The 22,027-nt window shown below is 44.7% G+C and overlaps 1 protein-coding gene across 3 annotated transcripts in view; it reads left to right on the forward strand.

Moving 5' to 3' along the window:
• Schip1 (schwannomin interacting protein 1) overlaps window positions 1–22,027 on the forward strand; it is a 733,733-nt gene that overhangs the window by 602,027 nt on the left and 109,679 nt on the right. Inside the window, exons 1-2 of one of the 3 annotated variants that reach the window (XM_051199280.1) lie at window positions 3,599–3,765; window positions 4,287–4,970. In XM_051199280.1, coding sequence (XP_051055237.1) covers window positions 4,305–4,970 — 666 coding nt within the window. In that variant the 5' untranslated portion in view covers window positions 3,599–3,765; window positions 4,287–4,304. Of the gene's footprint in view, window positions 1–3,598; window positions 3,766–3,902; window positions 4,071–4,286; window positions 4,971–22,027 lie in introns of those variants that run through there. The other 2 variants (XM_051199279.1, XM_051199278.1) reach the window with 2 other exon arrangements.

Raw genomic sequence — 22,027 nt, forward strand, 5'->3', positions numbered from 1 at the left:
TCAGCCACCTACCGCACCAGTCTGTGACATTGGGCAAATTGCTTAGTATCACTGTCCTGGATCTCTTCACATGCAAATGAGTAGGAAAATAGTTTCCTCGTGGAATTTTGAGGATTGAACGAGTTAGAAAGCAATAATAATGAGTACAACAACAAATGTCTACCAAGCTTTTATTCTTTTCACAGCTCAACTGCCCATGGAGTTCAGAGTATGATCTTTTCCACACTGGAACTCCACCCTGTTTTCGATGGTTTTGAGGATAGAACTCAGGGCCTCTAGTATGCTAGGTCAGCCTTTCAGCCACGGAACTACATTTCTAGTACCCTAGAATAGTATTTTCCAAAGCGTTTCCGGAAACTTACATGTATTTTTATAGGCATGCAACCTGAGTTTCGATATAAAATGTAATTCTTACTATGAGGCAATTTGAGAAGCTAAGTGATTAAAGAGCAACACTAACAGTGCACATCACACTGCAGTGAATGCCGTGGGCTCAGAAGAATGTCTTCTCATCCAGCTGAACATGAGACACCAGTTAAACCATCCAGGAGGAGGTGACATGTTGGTTGAGACTTAGGATGAATAAAAATTATCAAAATAAGTTGAAAGTCATGGAGAGCCAATTATTTATATATATATATATATATATATATATATATATATATATATATATATACCCATATATACATACACACATGTATACATATACATATATATAATTTTTCTTATTTTACATGTCCATCCCAGTTCCCTCTCCCATGCACCCTGACCCATCCTCCCATCCCATTTCCCCCACCCCACCCCCACTCCACAGGGAGGGTGATACCTTCCAGGAGGGATCATTAAAATCTGTCAAGTCATTTGGAGTAGGGTCTAGGCCCTTCCTCCTGCCTCTAGGATAAGGGAGTATCCTCCAAAGTCCTTTTGTACACCAAGGATACATCCTGATTCCACTGTCAGAGGGGGGAGCCAATTCTTTAGAGGCAACCTTCATGGAGTTTTGATAGTTGGGGAGAGATCTGCACTCTTAGGAAGGCTACTCTTGGCTGTGTAGTGGGGAATAAGGGCAGTGGGTGTTCCAAAGGGATTGATTATTCATCTAGGCAAAGTTGACAACCCTGGAAAGGTGGGGAAGGTTCTGGAAGTAGGACTCTCTCTTATCCTACATCTCTAATGTCTGAGAAAGGCTCCTGAAAGAGGAAGACAAGACTTTTGAATCACCTTGCAAATCATCTCTCCATCCTGCTGGACCTAGCTGCTAACTATTGCAGCCTTAAAGCTGGCAGGCCTTCCTGTTCCAAAGTGGGTGGGTTCTTGGCAGGAGGCGGCAGACTGGAAACAGAATGGTAATTGGCTGGCCAAGCACCTTCCATGAAGAGCAGAAGGAAACTGGGCACTTCCCATCTGATCCAGATTACTTGGTCAGAAAATAATGTGCAAGTGCAGATAATTCCAAGATGTTTATAGCTGGCTTTGAAATACCATGCATTTTTGGCAGTGCATTTACCTTGCCAAATGTTTCATTTAGGTTTTATTTTACATTTCCCCCATCACAGGCCATCTAGCAGCTGGAGAGTAAGTGTACCAGCTGTGTGGTAGGTGGCTTCAGAGGCCTTACTGTTTAAAAAGTGAGACTGTCACTATAATGCTCCTGTCACCCCAACTGATGTGTGGTGTACGCAAGTGTATACACACGTGCATGCAGGTGAACTTGCCTGTGTAGGAACCTGTGAGGCCAGAGGTTGATATCAGGATGACTTACTTCCTCTGCTACTTCTTATCTATCTGTCTGTCTATCTATCTATCTATTTATCTATTTGTTGTTTGAGACAGGGTCTTTCTCTGAACCCCAGGCTTGAAGTTTGGGGTAGCCTGTTCTCATTATCCTGGACCTGCATGTGTCCATCCACAACCCTGGCATGCTGGGGTTACAGACAGCGCCCACCCAGATCCTGGCTTTTACAGAAGGTGCTTCACTCCCTGAGCCATTTCTCCAGCCCTCTAGGTGGGGTCTTATTTATTTATTTATTTATTTATTATTTTTTAATCTCAGCTTTGTCTTCCTTCCCATGCACCCAGGACACAGAATACAGGTCCTCCTCGGTGGCAGCCAGCACTTCACTGTGACCTCACAGCAAACCATATTTGGGGCACTAAGCAGGCTGTTTACAGATGTTAGTGTGAATTGTATTTTAGTCATAACCAGTCCCTCTTGACTGAAGAGCTGGCCAGACCAGTGGCCTCTCTTCCTGTTATTCACCAGATCCTTGCTTCCAGACAAGCTGTAAGGTTTGCTTACATTTCCACAGCCAGGCGCTTACCTAAGGAGAGGAAGTACTGAGACAAAGGGTCTCTGCACCAAGTCCCCACCAAAGCCTCCAGGGCCAGGGTGCCAGCCACTCCCTACCAAAGAATCCCAAGCATGCTTCTGCTCCTCCATTTGTTAGGTGCCAAGCAAGGGTGGGGGGTTGGTCCAGACTAGCTCTGCTGGAATAAATTAGTTACAGACCTAAATCTGGAAGTCCAGGGAAGCTGGTTTACTCCATTCCATTGTAGAGTTAAGCATTCTATCTTCACTGCAGAAGAGGGCATTTCCTAATTCACTTCTTACAAGGCAAGACTGTTCAGAGCAAATTCTTAGCCCTTAAAAGGTATTCTGCAGCCCATCTACATTTTCCGAGCAAGTATTTTCACATCACCCCTCTTCCTAAAGAGGACGGTTGGCAAGTCCAGGTACCCCATGTGTGGTTCTGGAAAATTCCCCATAGATTTTCTTTGATTCAGTTTCCTGAAGAAAAATAAAAGAAGCAAAGAAGCAAAGCCAGCCCCTGTGCCAGGGGCACCACCAATCAGGACCTTCCTATTCCTTTACTCTCTTCTGGATCCCTTCGGTCTGAAGGGGTATTTGGCCCCCACCTTAAGGATAGATCTCCCACCCTTCTTCCTGATCTCCACGCCAGACTTCTACCCCCACCCCAACCATATATACACCTCGCTGAGGTCATCCTCAGTGTCGCTGGGAAGGGGAAGGAAACAAGAGCAAAAGCAACAGGTTCCACCCACTGCCTGAACTTGGAAGTGGATACTAGGGCGCGGTGAAGGGAGAGGAAGCAGCACCGGGGAAGATGGAAAGGAAATGATGAGCTTGACCACTGGGCACCGGTCACTTGAGCTCCCAAAGGCTTGTGTGTTTGCTTGTGAAGGTGACAGGAGACCTTTTGTAGGGTCACTTGGGGACTTCCGCGTGGACTGGGAGGCACCGGGCCCGCGCGGCCCTCCAAGAGGCTTCGGCTGGGTAAAGAACCCCGCAAAGAGGCCTTGAGGTGTGTTCACGCATACAGCACCCTGCCCAGGGCGCGGCTCTCAGAGTTGGCGAGGTCTGCAAGCCTAGCGCCCCTAGAATCCGCCCGCCGCCCTCTGGCCTTTCGGAGCTCTCCCAGCCGGCCTCTAGCTCTAGCCTCCGGCGGGGAAAACCAGGAGAGCGGACAGCGCCGCACCCCGCAGCCTCTGGGCATGCTCCGTGGCGGGACCGGCTCTGTCGCCGCCGCCGGGAGGGCGCGTCCTCCCTCCCCTAGGGCGGCGGCGCCTGCGGCGACCATCGCTGCACCCCGGCCCCGCACACCTTTGGCGGAAGTCGGAGCTGAGGGGTGCCATCCTGCCGGGCGTGAGCCGAGAGCGCCCCCCGTGCCCATCCTTCCCGAGAGGGACCCACCGAGGAGGCGCGCAGGCGGGATGCGCCCTGCGACTACTGCGGTTCCTTAGAAAGTAAAGCTGAGCTCGCTTGGCGCGGGGCTGCCAGCGGCTGCCGGGAGGGGGCGGGGCGGGGCGGGGCCAGGTGGGGGGTGGTCCCAGTGTCCCTGCGAGGTGCGAAATCAGTTTCTACCTCCCTCTTCTCGGGTCCCGCCCCCAGGGAATCAGAATTCAGTGGGAAAGTGTCTGAGAGAATCCTTGGGGCGGAGCGCTAGGACGCGCCTGGCGCAAAATGGTTAACACCAAGTCCGCGCGCACCCCTGGGCTAGGAGGGTGAAAAGTGCGCGCCCGTGGCTGCGCACCCCTTTGCTAATTTGCGGGTTAGTTACCCGGAGGAAGTCAACTTGTGCGGGGAAGGGGTGGGGGCAGCTCAGGCTACCGCTGGCTCCCGCCCCCAGGCCTCTTAGGGAGATCGCACCTCAAGGCTGGCGGGCGCTGCGCGCGGGGAGGTCGGGGCGGGCGGCGGCCGGCCGGAGCAGGCTCGACCCGGCGGCCACTCTCACTCACTCACTCTCTCTGCCTCCTCCTCTCCCCAGGATTACCGAGAGGATGGGATGGATCTAGGCAGTGACGCCGGCAGCAGCAGCAGCAGCCGCGCCAGCTCACAGTCCAACTCCACCAAAGTGACCCCTTGCTCCGAGTGCAAATCCTCATCGTCGCCGGGGGGCAGCCTGGACTTGGTGTCTGCTCTGGAGGACTATGAGGAGCCCTTTCCGGTCTACCAGAAGAAGGTGATTGATGAGTGGGCTCCGGAGGAGGACGGAGAGGAGGAGGAAGAGGAGGATGATCGAGGGTATCGGGGTGACCGCTGTCCCGCCCGGGAGCCCGGGGACGTGAGCGACAGGATCTGCAGCAGCGGCGGCGGGGGCAAGAGCGCCACCACCACCATGCCGTCCCTGATGCCTAATGGCAACCTCCACCCACACGACCCTCAAGACCTCAGGCACAATGGCAACGTGGTTGTGGCCGGCCGGCCGAGCGCCTCCCGGGCTCCCCGCCGAGCCATCCAGAAGACCCAGCCTCCCGGGAGCCGGCGCGGAGGCCGAGGCCGGGCAGCTGGGGGGCTCTGCGTTCAGCCTCCAGACGGCGGGACGTGCGTCCCGGAAGAGCCACCGGTGCCCCCGATGGACTGGGAGGCGTTGGAGAAGCATCTGGCCGGGCTGCAGTTCCGGGAGCAGGAGGTGCGAAACCAGGGTCAGGCGAGGACCAACTCCACCTCTGTAAGTTGGCCTGGTGCGTGCCCACGCGCGCACACCCGCGTATACACCTCACGCGCAGCCCACACGCCCCTTCTCCGCGCTCCCGCCGGTGGTGGCCCCATTCATCCTTCCCCAAGGGTGGGGGCTGGGCCGGAGAGCCTGCCTCCTGTTCCCCTGGGGTACGCTTGCTGTCTGTGAGCTGTCTGGGTTTACAGGATGGGCGGAGAGAAGGGAGGGGCAGCCAGAGGGCAGTGGAAAGTCGGACTGGAGGAACCCGAGACTAATTTTGATGGAATTACTTATGGAGACTAGGTTGTGAGTCACTTGCCTGAAAATAAATCTGGGGAAGCCAGTCCCTGCGGGGGCTGTTTCACACTGTAATAGTTGTGGCTTTGTCCATCCTGGTAGGTCTTCCTGCCTTGCCACTCAAGTCTCGTCCTTAGCCAGGCTATGCCTGTGCACGCCTATGCACATGCACGCAATCGCCTGCCCACACCTCAGCTCTGGCAACCGGGTATGTTCCATCCCGGCTCCTGGACTTGGATGGATTAAAGGCCCTCCTGACTTTCTTCCATGAAACCTGAGTGATTACTGACCTGGAGGAACCTGGTGAATTGAACTGCCAGAATGAGGGAGGGGGTTGCCTCTGTTGCCTGACTCACTCCCTGTTGGCGAATCCCTTCTTGCTTTGATAAAAAGAACCACTTATAGTTCCTTACCGGAGGCTACTGCCTCAATTCAAGAAAAGCCAGACAGGGAGGGGTGCCGGCATGGAGGAGGAGGGAGAGAAGGAGGGTTGCATCTATAATAAGATCAGGCAGGTTTGTACTTGTCTCAACATCTTTTTTCTTTTTTCCCCTGAGAGGAGAGCAGATAAATGACTCAAAAGAATAGCACCAAGAATGTGGCTCCCCCTCTTATCACTGTTTGAGATAAAGCAACAGTTGTAATTTGAAATCATTAGTGATATCCCTAAATAGGGCTGAAGGGCATAGTTTAAACAGCTGCTTTCTGTGTGTGACAGCTGTGTGGCAGTGTAGGAAAATGCTTGCTTCACAGGTGTAATTTGGCTACTCTGAGTCTCCTGGGCTCCGGGAAATTGGGTGCATGCACTTTTGACTTTAGGGGTGAGAGTGGTAACAGGGTTTCACAGAGAAATTGGCGCAGTTTCTGTCAGTTAGAGCCCACAGTTGACAGAGCCCATTGGTTAGTGTCCCTTGAGAGATTACCTATTAAATTAATAATCCCAGCTGTTTATAAGTTTACCGTGTCTCACTAGCAGACATGGAAGCTTTCCATTACAGCCACTGCTATTTCTTGTACCTGACAATAGGAAACATCCTTTCCCCATTAAACTCCCAGGATTTGAGCAGTGATTGAAGATAAACAGTTACATGGCGGTAACTGGGCTGACTCTGGTAAGGTGAGATACGGGAAGACTGTCTGCCCTCTGGAGACTTGACATTTCAAGGTTTGCCTGACAGGATTTTCATCCCCGTGCTCACACATTTTCTTGCTATTGTGGCTTCATTATTGGGCCATCTTTAAAACCTTCATCACAATTTGGAGTTTCTTCCTCATTTCCCAGATTCCCAGGCCCCCAGATCTCCTAAAAATGTATGTTCTTGATAATTTTAGAAGTCAATGTGGTTTTGTTTTTATTTTTAAAGAAGTTCCCCATATACATATAAAATATATGTATATAGTATATGTATTCCCATATATTTTATATATATGGAAAGGATGTGCATATGCAAGGTTCACATGCAGAGGTCAGAGGAAAACCTATGGGCGTCTGTTCTGTCTTCATGTGAACCCTGAGGATTAAGCACTGGACATAAGGCTTGATGGTGCCTTAACCTGCCAAGCCACCTCGTGTGCTGGTTTTGGTTTGTGTTTGAATAAAGTTATTACTACATGTTTGCTTAGAGTGGTGCTTTCAAACTAAGTTATCCATGAAATCACTATAATGCTTAGAAGCATTGTAGTACTTACTATGCAACCACAGAGAGTTTGGTGGTTTCTATGACTTTTGCTTTTGTGTGTTCACTGTGTGATGAGCTAAAGTTTGTCACTTGGAGCTTCTGCTGTAAAGAGTTTTTAAAACACCATTTACATTCTGTTCAGCATTATCTGGAATAAGCAACCACATACAGGAACCTAAGAACAGCAAATAATTGGCTTACCTTGAAGGAGACAGTTGAGGCCAGTGGTATATTGATGTTCTTTAGATTGTTGTATGTCAACACACTTATAGGGCTGGACACATCCATGACCAGGAAGGTATGGATGCAAAGGAGAGGATAGGTTCTCTTTATCATGTACTCCAAGAGCCACTTCAGCCATTTTCCTTGATGTTACCCCTTTAGTTGAGTAGTCAGTCTGGTTCCTCTGATTCTTCCAGACTCTGATCAGCTCTCACTGGCTCTGAGAGGTTGTTCCTGACCAGCCCCACTAAAGCGGGATGATAGCACCCCTCACTGCTACCCTCACCTTTGCTCTGTTTTCTCAGCTCTAGCATGGTCTCCTTTATAAGTCCCCACTATTTTGGATCTCTCAGAAGTCTAGGTGAGCTGGGCATGGTGACTCATGCTTTTTATCCCAGCACTCAGGAGGCAGAGGCAGAGGCAGACAGATCTCTGAATTTGAGGCCAGCCTGGTCTACAGAGCAAGTTCCAGGACAGCCAGGGCTACACAGAGAAACCCTCTATCAAAAACCCGAAGGAAGGAAGGAAGGAAGGAAGAAAAGAAGGAAGGAAGGAAGGTAGGTAGGTAGGTGGAAGTACAGGGATCTTACCACACTGCTTTGGTTTGGAATTGGAATTGTTTAAAATAATGTTTTAGGTTTATTTATTGTACTTTATGTGTATGACTGTTTTGCCTGCAATGCATACATGTGTATCATGAGCATGCCTGGCGCCCACAGAGGTTAGAAGAGAGTGTGGGAATTATGGAGACTGTGATAAAACACCACGACAACTTATAGAGGAGTTTATTTTGGGTGTATGGGCTCCTGGGGCTTAGAGGCTGTGACGGAAAATCTCTAATTGCAAGGAGAAGGCAGAGGGAACTAACTTGAAGTAATCTTTTGCAATATCAAAGCCCCCTCCCCATGACTCACTTACTCTGCAAAGGCCACACTTCCTGGCCCTCTATGGACCAACTATTCAAATGCCCGAGACTTATGGGGTCCATCTCATTCAAATGACCACAGCCATATATGACTGCTGAGAACAAAACCCAGGTCCTCTGGATTTTTGAGATAGGCTGGTTACATAAGGTCCTTTTATTCAGCAGAAGCTGGCCTTGATCGCCTGTTCCTCTTGCATCTGCTTCCCAAGTGGTAAGAGGTGTGTACCTGCTGTGCCATGGTGCCTGGGATGTTTGAGGTTCTCATCTGTCTAGTGAAGGGGGAAGTATTTATCATGACCATGCATGCCAGATCTTAACCAAGGTCCTCACCCTATGACTGAGAACAGAGCCCCTGAGGTGCTAAGTGATTTGCCCAAAGTCCCAATGAAAAACCTGTGAAAGGGTCTCTGACTCTTTTTCTTTTTAATCTTTCCTTCCCCCCACAGGAACATTTTCTCCACCTCTTTTTTGGACTTAAAATACTTTGAAATTGGAAGAATGGAGTGCCTCCCCTCCCTGAAATAACTGAAAGGAGCTCTGAGTGACAAGACCTTGCTTGTATTTCCTTAGCAATAACAGAAGTAAACTGAGAAATAATCAAGCCCACTGCTTTCAAGTCTCCTCTCACAGGCAGGGTTTCCTTTGGTTTTCTGACACAGTGTTGGGCTCCTTGCCAAGCCATATAACAATGGAATGCAGGTTCCTCTCTCCCACTTCCCATGCTTCTGCTTCCTTCAGCACCAAACACAGACTGAAGTCTCAGAAAGTGGCTTGGATTTTAGGCTTCCCTGACCCTGGGGAAAGTTAGGGCCAAGTTTAAAACAGAACATGTCCATGTGGAATGAAAAGCCCCAAGCTGACCTTTATGTGTGAAGTTCGGGACATTTGCCCCTCCCTTGATGCCGACAGACGGTTGTGAGCTAGGCTGCCATACAGCCTTTGGGGCTGGGAAAGTCCTCAGTTACCCTGATGGTGGTGACTGACCATCACCTGTGGTGGTCCAACCCCAGCAGCAAAGTTTAAACTGTTCTGCAGCCGTGTCTCCACTGCAGCTTGTCGCCTGTGAGGAGCCTCATGACTTCTACTTAACCATCACAACTACCTTTATAGCACCATCCCTAGCTGGACTGGGCCTGCCAATGTGTTGTCCTTCCAGGGCCTGCCTTCCCTCCTGAGTAGGCTAGTTCTTGATGAACTTGAACTCCAGGGACAGATACAAACTAAAGATAATTCTGGACATTGATGGTTTTGAGCCTTGGTGTCAGAAGTTCGTGTTCATCTTAAATTTTTATCTCCCTGTCTGTATTTATTATGGGGCGCTGGTGCAGACAGTCCTGAGGGGAACAGAAATGTTTCATCTTCCCTCTCTTGACAGCCTTCCCCATGCAGTGAGCACGCAGGCTTCTCCTTGCTTCTATCTCTGGACTTTAATTTAGTACCGCCCACTCATTTTCTCATTCAGGAGACTCCCTAGACCCTTCACTGGGTGGGGTAGTGGAAGGGTCAACTGCCTCAATGTCTTCTTTGCCAAATGGAAAATATCTTCATTTGCTTTCTACATGGTTTTATCATCCTTTGGCATATGTGATGTTTCATGTTTAACCTATCTCTGGAAGCTCTGCTCTCCACCCCACACCACCGCTTTGTATATTCTTCTCTGAAAGCAGATTTGTTAGGCTGGGCATTTGGTTCAGTGGGTGAAGCCAGACATGGTAGTCCGTGATGTAATCTTAGCATTCCCACAGTGAGATAGGAGGCAGAACCAGGAGAACTGAAGGAAGCATGTAGGCCAACTAGCATGGAATACATAGTAGTGAACAAGAGACAGCCTGTCTCAAACAAGGTAGGAAGTGAAGACTAAGGCTGAGTTTATCCTTTGACTTGCTTCATCCACATCTTCACGGATGCTGCTCATACTCATTCACACACACATAATCCTTGCCCCATATTTATAGCAGTCAAACTGATAAATAAAATCAATTGCATGTATTTATAATGTACATTTGATGTTTTCTATAATACTTTCATGACTTTTGACACAACTGTGAAACCATCAGCAAAATCAAGGTATTGGACCCATCACCCCTAAAAGTATTTTTGTGTCCGTTTGCACTACCCCGTCTTCTTCCTTAGTAATCCTTGGCCTGATTTTTTTTGTACTATAAATTGACATACATTTTCAAATATGTGTATTCCTTAGTCATCTGGTGATGGACACTCGGATTGGTTCTACTTTTTAGCTGTTGTACATAAAGTTGTTACAGCCAGTTATGCATAAATCTTTATGTGAGCTTTCATTCCATTTCTTTTGGATAAGTATGTGAGAGTAGGACAGGCTCATACAGTATGCATATGTTCAATTTCTTGAGATGTTACATTCCAAGGAAATAACATTTTAGAAGGCAAGTACCTTGACTTTTAAAATATTTTATTTTATTTATGTTTATTTATTTATTCTCTCTCTCTCTCTTTCTCTCTGTATGTGTGTGTGTGTGTGTGTGTGTGTACACATGCACATGTTTGGGTGTGCATTACCACCGTATGTGTTCCAGAGGTTGAACTCAGGCCATCAGTCTTGGTGGCAAGTTCTCTTACCTACAGAGCCATCTGTGCTCCACTGTCATGACTCTTATCACTGACTAGAACTTTGGCTCCCTTTCCTAACAGCTAGTCCTTGTCATTTGAATTCTTTGTTTTTTCTAGGATATCTCTATGTGGGTTACTTACTGGGAGCAAAGAGATCATCCATTACATCTAACCAAACTCATTCCACTATTGTTCCAAAGAAGAGAGGTGTCATTTTTAAAGTAGATCAAGGTTCTCCTTGAGACCCCACCTTTTGTCTGTCTGTTTGTTTTTCCAGACAGTGTTTCTCTGTGTATCCCTGGCTGTCCTGGAACTTACTCTGTAGACCAGGCTGGCTGTGAACTCACAAAGATCCAACTGCCTCTGCTTCCAGAGTGCTGGAATTAAAGGCATGCATCACCATGCCCGGTGGCACCACCCTTTTTAAATGCAGGTTTATTATATTTTAGTGCCCTTGACAGGTATATTTTCCTCATTTAATGAGAAGTTAAGAATTATGTTAATTGATACATTAATTGAAGTAAATGCTCTGATGAGGTTATTTCTGAAGTACTTAAAAATAATTTGTCTTTTTATTTGTTTATACCATTAGCTAGTAGCAAACTTTAAATTACCTACATCTCTCCCTAGAATAGTGCTAATTACCAGTTATAGTCAATGTACTGTTCTGTAAGAATTACAACCTAGTTATTCTGTACAGTACTACAGAAGTAATGAATGAATGAGTGGTTTTTCCTATAGTAAGATGGGCTATCGTTAAATTACATGAATTCCTGTTTTACAGACTGAATTAAAATCCCGTATTAGTCCTACAAAATATAGGAAGGTTTAGATGTAAAGTTAGCTGATTATTAGAAGCCTGTAACTTAACATTGGAAATCTACTGTGTGGGATACAAGTATCATTTCTATCAGAGAACACACTATGTAACAATGGTAAAGGTTTGTTTTCCTTTTCTGCTATTAGAAATTGTGAGGGCTAAATGTATTCTTTACCTTGAAATATCTAGTATGAGAGTCAAACTTTCTTTGCCTCTTTGCTAATGCCTGCTGATTCTTAAGAGTGCAGAGGCTGGTCTCTACATCAGCACCAACTAGGATTTCAAAGAAACAGGTGGCTTAGGGAAAGGGTGCTTGCCACCAAGCCTGATGATCTGAATTGGTCTCCAGGAAGGAGAGAACACATGAATCCACACAATGCATACAATACACACAGATACCCACACATAGCAAAAGTAACAAGAAGAAAAATGTACTTACATATATGCTCTCTTATATAGCCTTGGTTGTCCTAGAACTCACAATATGGACCAAGCTGACCTCACACTTGGAGATCCTTCTGCCTCTGCCTCCAGAGTACTGACATCAAAGGTGTGTTGTGTCACACACAGCTTGAAAAAAAAGTTTCTTTGAAGACTTAGAAGAAAAATGTTTTGGCTCTAAACATGCGAACTCACCAGCAGTGAAGCTGCAGCTGAGTTGTAGGATCCTGCTCAAGGCCCTGACTTCAATACCTAACGTTAATTGTAGGGTCCTTGTCTAGTTGTTCTTGAAGCCCTAGATTCAATACCTGACAATGAAGACAAGAAATAGATTTAAGGAATACCTAAAGAGAGAGACTTTGTTAAAACATAGTAATTTTACTAGTTCTTTGAGAATTTTATACAATGTATTTTGATCATATTCACATACACCCAGTTTTGCGTCCTATCTATCTATCTATCTATCTATCTATCTATCTATCTATCTATCCATCCATCCGTGCATCCACCCATCTATCCATTTGTTTATTTTTTTTTAACCCACTGAGTCTAATTTGAGGCCATCCACTGGAGAATGGTCCACCTACTAGGTGTCACCCTAGTGAGAATTGATCCTTCCTCCCTCAGAAGCCGTTTACTGCCCATTGCCCTCACTTAGGGATGGGGCTCATGAGTTCTGTTCTCCTCCAAGCTAGAATGTTGACTGGCTTCATCCTGTGTATTGTGGTATTCCTGTGGAGGCAACCACAGCTGCTGTGAGTTCATGAATGTGGCATACTTGTGTCCAAAAGACACCATTATCCATCTCTGATCCTCTCCAACCTCTACCTTTTACTATCTTTCTGGCCCCTCTTTCCCTGTGGTATCTGGGCCATTGGAGGGGGTGTGATACAGATGTTCCATTGAGGGCTGAATACTCCACTGACACACTATGTACTTTGACCCATTGTGAGCTTCTATATTAATCACAGTGCATGATATTAATATAATAGATGAACAATTATTACAAATTTGAAAATATTTCATTAACTCTGGATCTCTCTCTACTCTCTTTCTCTCAGTGTGTGTGTGTGTGTGTGTGTGTGTTGCAGAAAGACCCTTTGAACTGTTGTAACTGGATTAAAAGACATCTCTGCCTCTTAATCAGTTTGTGTGTTACAGTCTTTAAAATCTCCAAAGGGAGGAAAAAGAAAAAAGCTCTGAAGGAAAATGTTTATCTGAAATCCTGATGCAGATGTATGCTGTCAGAACCAGCTGATTGAGCTCTTAGCAACTTACTGCTGGCATGCTGTCACCGTCCCTGTCTGGCTCTGCCCTCCATAACTCTTCCAACTGCCTGGGATTCCTTTCTGGACATGCTTGGGAAGCCTCAGCCCAGGAGGTATTTGCTTACTCAGTCGCAGGTCCACAGGGTCACACCAGCTTCCAGCAGGCCTCTATGAAATCTGACCTACCTCTGCCTGGTCAGCTGAGCTCTGTCTGAACAGCCCCTCTTCCTCTGGACTTTTATTCCACATAGGTACCATTTATTTCTACCCGAGTCATAAAAGGACTTCCAGGGTTTCATTATCATAATTGATTGCATACCAAATCCCCCAAACTGGAAAAATTAAGGATTCCCACTGTAAGAGATGAAAAAGGAGGATTTCAGTAAAAGGCCTTCCTTAAACTCATAGGCCAACTTAGGCTCCAGGAAGATCCAGGGACTTGGTCAAACTCTTGTGACTGAAAAACTCAGGCTCTGCCTCTGGTTCTTGGCTTTCAGGGACAACCTAAGCACTTGTTGTCTTCCATTTGTGGTTGTGGTTGGCTGTTATCTTCCTATAGGTGTGTCTCTCATCTATACCAGTGTTCTTTGTCCACCCCCCCCCCCGCAGTCTACCCCTATAAACACACAAAGCTGGGGTCCCAGAATTCCCTGGAGAGCAGACATCTGGTGCTCCCTGGCTAACTAGTTGGTTAGTTTAGTGTATTTTGTATCATGGTTTTGTCTTGGTTCTTTAATTTTCTCAAATCTGAAAGAGATCATGAATTTTCTCATTAGTGCTGATAACCATAATTCTCTTATTATTCCTTAAAATTTGGCTTGAATTGCAGGCTATTGCATCTGCATATTAAAATAGAAGTTTGCACTCTTGGGCCCTTTTCCCTGAAGACTTGTGTGGTTTTGCTTTCTAAATTTTGAAACTCGGTCCTAGATAACTTAAGACATATTTCTGCAGTTTCTGTGCCTCAGCTTTTTTGTAACTCTGGCACCCCCAGGACCCATGACATTCTTGACTGTTAGTATTGTGAGTCTATTGGGGACCCAGACTTGAATTGCTTCTAGGGTGATTCAAGGTCCAGTTGTAAATTCTCAACAAGAAAGTAAGAACCTGAGAGATCACCTCAGCAAACCCTCTCCTGTTACTCTCAGTTTTCCCACCAGCCTGGACCCACAGCCGCGTCATCCCCAAATAACACACCACAGAGACACTGTATTAGATACAAAGCTGTTGGCCAGTTACTAGTGTTTCTTATTGGCTATCTCTAACACTTAATCTAAGTGTTTCCATATGGCCTTATCGTATACTGGAGAGAGGATCCAGACCTTGTTCTCTTCCAAATCTCTACATCTTGAATTTTATTGCATCTCCCAGAATCCTTCTTGTCTCCTAGCCCTGCCTATCTTGCTTTCCTATTTTCCAACAGTGCTTTATTCATTAACCAATAAGAGAAACATATTTATAAAATGACATCTCCCATCATCTCACTCTCCCTCTCCAAAAATAGAAATGGACTGTGTTCACCACTGTCTTAGTCCAGGACTGACTGGCTTCTAGACACCCCATTCAACTCAATGAAATGCTAAGGGAGCCATCTCTGTGGCACATTCTATAAGTGGGGCCTTGATCCATCTCAATCTTCCCAATGTAACCCTTTAATGCAGGTCCCCATGTTTTGGTGATCCCCAACCATAAAATTATTTCATTGGTATGTCATAATAACTGTAATTTCCTATTGTTATTAATTGCAATGTAAATATCTGATATGCAGGATATCTGATATATGACCGTGCAAAGGGCTCATAACTCACAGGTTAATATCTACTGATCTAGATGTTTTAAGTTGATATTTTGTTATGAACTAAAACACAAAAGTACAGGGGGAAAAAAAGTCTTTATAATTTTTTTTTAAAAGTATTTGCAAGCCTAATGTGGTGGCACACACCTGAAATTCCACCATTTGTGGCATAAGGATTGCTGAGGTTTGAGGCCAGCCTATGAGAGAGTCACTAAAGTCAAGATAAGTCCCAAGTTCCTTTGAAAGGGATTAAGCAGCTGCTGCAGGCCGGCTGAAAACTGGGGAGCTTGGTCATGCTTGGGCCCTACAGGCAAAAAGAGTAATGAGTTGAGGCTGGGATCCCAAGTGGTTAAGCAGCAGAGCCTGCAGAGGGAGGAGGAGTTCATGGACTAGGAGGCTACAACACTGAGGTGGAGGAGACCCAAGGTAAGAGGTCCATCCTCCAGGACAGGCATGTTGTCCTGGAAAATTTGGCCTTGTGTGACATCAAAGCAGGAATCCAGAAAAACTACTAAGTGAATGGATAGAAATGCCCGTTGTGAGTGTTGGCACTGGAGACACCAATGTGGACTAGAAAGCCACCACGAAGCTTGAGTCCTGTGCTTCTGAAAGGCATTAAGTTATTGTTGTATGCTGTAGTAGATCCGTCACTGTAAAGGAAGTAATGAGCCCTTTGTACAGACATACAGACATAGCACTGAAAGGTACTCTTTGCCCTTAGAAAAGCAATCAATATTTGTTGTCTGTTTTTTGTGTTCTCGAAAACAACAGGTGTGGTCTAGTAGGCAACCAAGGCAGTTCTTTGAAGAAAGGAAAGGATCAAATTGTTCTCAAAAAAAAAAAAAAAAAAAAAAATAGTGAGCAATGTGAAGCATCAGCTGGCCTCACTGGCCTGTTGTGGTTAGTGAATGCTAACACACTTGCTCAGGCTGCTTTCAGTATATTGGAACCCAAATCACTAGATGATGGGACTCAAGAACTTGTTATATGTTGTTTGGTGTACCGGTAATCATTTAGAAGTATAATTTGCTTGTGCATTAACAAAAAAGTATTTGCGATGTGTAATGTTCATGAACTAGTCTAAATAGGAACACTTGGCTTAAAATATGGGTGAGAACAAGGAATAGAAAAATGGGCATAAGGAGAGGAAGGCATGTGTGAGGTTTCTGCTTCCTGTATGATGTTCCTACATTTTTTTTTAAAACTTTTAATTAGTTTGCTTTGTACCACTACAAAGATTTTCCAAATAGATTTCAACTATAAAGCATTCATACTTTCAAGGTTTAAGCTGACTTTAATCTTCTCATCCTTTATTTCTTTAATTTGTTTCATTTTATGTGTTTTTACTTTTCATTAATTTAAAAATTAGCATCTAAAGTAGTGTGTTCTGTTATGAAATCTTCATACAGCTTTGTTCTCCTTTCTCACCTCCCTATCCTTCCTGCCCAGCCTCTTCCTTCCCTCTGCTTCCGGGTCACAGGGATTCCATCACCCTTCTTGTTTTCTCCTGTGTTTGAGGTCCTTTTTCTTTCTCATGGTCTCCTTTCTAGTTTCATGGCTTAGTTCCCCCACACATACACACACACTCACACCAACCATGAAAGAATTTAACATTTGTCATCCTCACTCTTCCTTATATGTCTCATCTCGACACATCCATCCATGTCCATGCAGATGTCCTGGTTCCATTTTGCTTTATGGCTGAATAAAATTCCATCCTGTGTTTGTACAACATTTATCTATCATGTGTTGATGAACATCTAGACAAGTTCCATGTCTTAGTTACTGTGACTTGTGCAGCAGCAAGCACCCATGTGCAAGTATCCATGGCAGGACACAGGGTCTTCTAGTGTGTGTAGAGATGTGTAGCTAGGTCATGGTAGCCAGTCTGATTAGAGTTAGATGGAATTTCAGAAGAGTTTTGACTTGCATTTCTGGATATCTAAGGATGTTGAACATTTTTGGTAATAGTTATCGGTCATTTGTGGTACTTCCCTTGAGAACATTCTATTTAACCCATGTGTTAGTGGGAAATTTTGTGAGCTTTGGTGTTATATGTTCTTTGTTCTAATTATCAATAGCACCACCCCACTCCACCCTATAGTCTGATTAGAGTGATGAAGATTTTCTCCTACTCTGTTAAGTTGCACATTTACAACTAGTTTTTGTTGCTGCTCAGCAACAAAATGTGTAGTCTAATGTGTCAGCACTTGGGACTATCTCCTGTGATACTGGAGTCCTTCTCAGAAAGTTCTTGCCTATACCTGTATCCTGAAATGTTTTCTCTCCTTTCCTCTAACAGTTTTCAGTGTTTCAGGTTTTATAAACACCAAGGTCTTTCATTCATTTTTAATTGATTTTTGTACAGAGTAAGAGATGTAGATTTGATTTTTCTTTCTGCATGAGGACACCTAGTTTTCCCAGCACCATTTAGACAATGGCTCTATAATATAATAAAAAGTCATGAATTGTGATTTTGCTTAACATTGTTCTGTTTGCTTAGGATTTCTTTTGTTATTGGGGTCTTTTGTGTTTCCATGTGAATTTTAGGGCTCTTTTCTCTAATTCTGTGATGAATGTCATTGGTATTTTGGTGGGGATTGTGTTGAATTTGTAGACTCTTTTCAATGTTTTAGATGTTTTCACAATGCCCATTCTGCCAATAAATGATCATGGAAGGTTTTGTTTGTTTGTTTTCTATTGCTTCTCTGTGTCTTAAATGGCTATCATTAGCAGCTTATTTCTGGAAAATTGTCCATTCAAAGGCCTTGATTTCTTGTGTCATAAGAGAGGTGACTGATCCTTCTAAGTTCTAGTGTAGAAATGCTTTAGCTCTTTGTGTGATTGGCTTTGGTTGCTTTGTTTTGGTTTCACAAAATATTATAAGAAAACTTTTATCATAAGATGTATGCTGAGAGAGAGAGGGGTGGGTAAGTGGTTACGAACACTGTTAGTTCTTCCAGAGGACCTGGGTTTGATTTCCAGTACCTACACGGAGACTAACAATGGTCTGTACTCTAGTTCCAGGGGATCCTATTTTCTCTTCTGTCTCCTTTAGGCACAGCATGTATGTGATGCACATATATGCAGACAAAACAACCATACATGTGAAAATTAAAAAAGAAAAGAAAAAAAAAATAATGTGTGTAGGTTAGATTTTTTTTTCTAGGCACAATAGGCAAAGAATGTACCACTTCCTATGGGTGGATGATGCTGGTTTTTTAAGATACTTGGAAAGGACAGAAACTCGGCATTATCTTTTTTCTAAGGCCTAGCAGCCAGGCCCTGTATGGTGGCCTGTCTGACAGTGTCTTTATAGCAGTGTCCATTGCTTCCTCCACAAGCATTTTTTTACTGTGGTCTTCTGCTTTCCTGTCTCCCCCTTCCATCCCTTGGCAAGTTATCTCTCTGCTGAGAACCAATCCAAAGAGCCTGAGGAAATGATTTATTTACCATGGGGTACCTCTGGTGACTAGGACCTTTTGCCAGGTCTCTACATGTTTGCTACAAGATGGGAAGGAATGCCACCCTTCTCCCTGGCAAACAGCTATGGCCATGATCTGCCAGTTAACAAGTAGGTTACAGGAAGAGAGAGAGAGAGAGAGAGAGAGAGAGAGAGAGAGAGAGAGAGAGAGAGAGAGAGAGAGGGGTAAGTTCTTATAGTCCCTAACCTGGAGTGACTGGATTCTGTTTCCTTCTTCTTTTGCTACAAATGAAAAGAGCTTAGTTTTCTAAAAAAGTTGAAAGAAGAAGTAATTTATTGACAAAAAACAATTCTAGGAATGCAGCTATATTATGAAATGTTGGCATTTCTAATGTCAAGCTCAGTACTACAATGGCCCTTGCTCCTCTTTCTCACCCAAAGAGAGTGTTGTGTTCAGGTATCTTCCAGAGAAAGGGTCTAAACCTCTGGGAGCCTGGCACAATGTCTTAGACCTTAAGGCTAACCTTCCCTGTGCTAAAAATAACACATTTATAAATTGTTTCAAGATCTATTTAGCTCTTTGTATTTCTTCTCATGGTCCCAGTAGTAAGTATTATGCCACTTACAAAAATAGCAGGTTTTTTTTCCTTGTGCAGTCTTACCAATTTTTGACCCGTTCTGACCTGGTCTCCTCATTTATCATGAGCCACTTCATCTTACATGCTCATGTCCACTCTGTTTCTACTCTAAAATTGGTTCTGTAAGGAGCAAAAGAGCAGACCATCGGGATTTTATTTTTGAGCACTTGAAATTATGTAACCAGCGATCTGTTAGTGTTTTTATCCGTTCTGCAGAGGCTCCATAGTCTGACCCAAATAACCCTTAAAATAAGATTTTGTTCTGGAAGGGATGAGTAAGGAAGGCACAGTAAAGGGAAAAAAATGTTTTTTTTTTCTGACTTACTAAAGAATAGAGTGACTTAATAATTTTTAATTTTTAAATTACCTTTTTCTGGTGTGACATATAGAAACCCTTAAGAAGACAGATGTACAGTACCCCTCCGGAAGTTCCACTGTGATTGAAGCTGCATTGAGTTGTCTTTTGGAAACAATCGCAATCAGACAAGAGTGGTCCATCCAAACACACTCAGACAAGTAGCCCATGGATGCTGTCTTCCAGGTGGCATACCTCTATAGTTAGCTAGTGGCAAGCTCCATTCTCTGCCCCCAGACAGGCTTTATTTGTGCAAGCAGGATATCTTAAGCTGCAGGATGTATTCCAGAGCTAAAGAGAGGCTTCTCTGCCTTGCTGGCTACTTAATGACACATCACGATGTGGTCTCAGCATTCTGATACATGAGGAGAAGCCAAACACAGATTTTTGTAAGAAATATCTCAACTACCAGTGAAACCACTTGAGGGATAAAAGGGCCTATGGCCAAGCCTTATCACCTGATTTGGATTTCCAGAACCCACGTGGTAAATGGAAGTAAGTTGTCTCTTGACTTCCACCCATGAGAACCCCCCCCCAATGTAATTAATAAAATCAAATACTGGCAAGGAACCATAAACACACCTCTATTTGTATGTCCATCAACTGACTGCAGGTTAGGCTATGACTTCAGGCTGCCACTTTCTCCTCCCACACCACAACTGCCTAAGGTTACAGATGAGAAAACCGAGGCCCAAGCAGGTAACAATGCTGCACCTGAAGTGGGGTGAGTTGGGGCAAGAGGGGCAGTTTATGGAGAGGTCTGGTGAGCTTCTAGAAAGGGAGATTTCAAAGAGAACCCATCCAGGAAGCTGCTCTGATTTAATGAAGGGCTTCCCCCTCTCTTTTTAGGGGTGACAATAGTTAGAAATGATACTAGCAAGAGGAAAACAGAAAGGAAAGATGACACCTCTCGTTCCATTTTATCTAAGTTTCATGGGTACCCCATTCCTTAGCGTTTACTTTCTTTCCGCTTCAGAGCAGTTCCCCAAGTGATTTGCTGTTTAGATTCTGGGAGATGTGTCAGTGTTCAGTTTTTCATTATTATTGATTAAAAAAAATAAGAGTTTTTCAAGAACACATTGTGGAATGAGCGATCCTAGGCTTAGTTCTTGTATCTCTCAGAAAGTCATCGGAGGCCATTTCATTCCAAGGGGTGGTAGTGATGGTAAGTGCTGAGAAAATTTCTCTTTATTTGATGCAGGCTACTAGAGGTTGAACTTAGGACCTCACACATGCTAGCCTGCTGCTCTGCCACTGAGTTCTATCCCTAACCCTCACTGTTTATTTTGGCACAGGGTCTCAGTAAGTTGTTCAGATAGGCCTTGAACTCAGGAGTCCAGGAAGGCCTTGAACTTGGGGTTTTTCTGCCTCAGTCTTTCCCCTTTCCCCCTTCTTCCACCCTTTCTTTCTTCCTTGACCTTGCTGTGAAGCCAAGTTGACCATCCCTAGCTTATATGGTGCTGGGGATTGAATTTGGGGCTTTGTGCTAGCTGGACAAGTACTCTACCATCCTAACCCTCTACGTTTATTTATTGGTTTTGACAAAATTGTAGTCCTTAACCACCAAACTTACTAAATTGATTTCACAATCCAGTGAAACTTCAACATTGCTGAATGGTGTTGAGATTTTATTTAATGCAATTTTCCTTCTTAATGTGGAGAAGGATTTGTTGAAAATAAAACCATTTGGGTCTTTTTTTCCACATTAGAACTCCTGGCTGTGAGTGCAGAGTCAACACAGTCAACAGACCAGATAAGTTTGAGTTATTCATTTACTTTCCAAAAACAGGAAACATTAACATCAGTTTTCTTTCAAAACTCATTCTGGAGTAATTGTAGATGTATAGAAAAGTTGCAAAGATAGTACAGAAAGTTCTGAGCATTCCTCACTTGCTTCTCCTAATGTTGCCGCCTAAGCAACTGTAGAACATTCGTCAAAACCAAGAAATGAGCAGCAGCACATGCTATGACCTAAATTACAGATTTTATTTGAATTTGTAGTGGCTTTAGAAATTCTGAAGTTATATTAAAACTGTGTGACAAAGTTAATGAACAACATAGCTTACGTTACCCCAGAAGTTACACTATTGGATAGGGTTTGCTTCGTAAATGCATTTTAAAGATCTGGGCTTCTGGTCTTTCTTCCAGCCAGCTGTTTTCCCTAAGCTCCTCTGGCAGGGAGCCCTGCAGCTGCTTCTGTGGAGAAGGCCACTGTGAGAAAGGGGCAGAAAGAAAGACAAAGCCGGCTTCAGATGCGAGCTTGGAGACTCAGGTGGAAGGATAGTTTGATCCTAAAGCATTAAGAAAACATGGGCATCCCTGGAGGCCTTGTCTCAAAAACCAAACAAGGCAAATAACAAGAAAGTCAGCCAAAGAAAGCCATGAGCGGCCCTCTAAGCCTGGTGCAGGGAGTGGGGGATGTCAGAAAGAGCCCTTAAGCATAGAGGACCCTGCATGCATACCCACAGTATGTTTTCTAAGTGGGCTGTGGACAGCCACAGGCTATCGCTGTTCTTCGGCTCTGAAACCAGGGCACCACGTTGGATTGTAGTCTTCAAAGCTAAGTTGGGATGGGAGTTTTGTGAATGTACTGGGTAAAGCGTGGCAGAGGGGGGTGAG

The sequence above is a fragment of the Phodopus roborovskii genome, unplaced genomic scaffold, assembly GCF_943737965.1.
Source record: "Phodopus roborovskii unplaced genomic scaffold, PHOROB, whole genome shotgun sequence".
NCBI classification, from domain to species: Eukaryota; Metazoa; Chordata; class Mammalia; order Rodentia; family Cricetidae; genus Phodopus; species Phodopus roborovskii.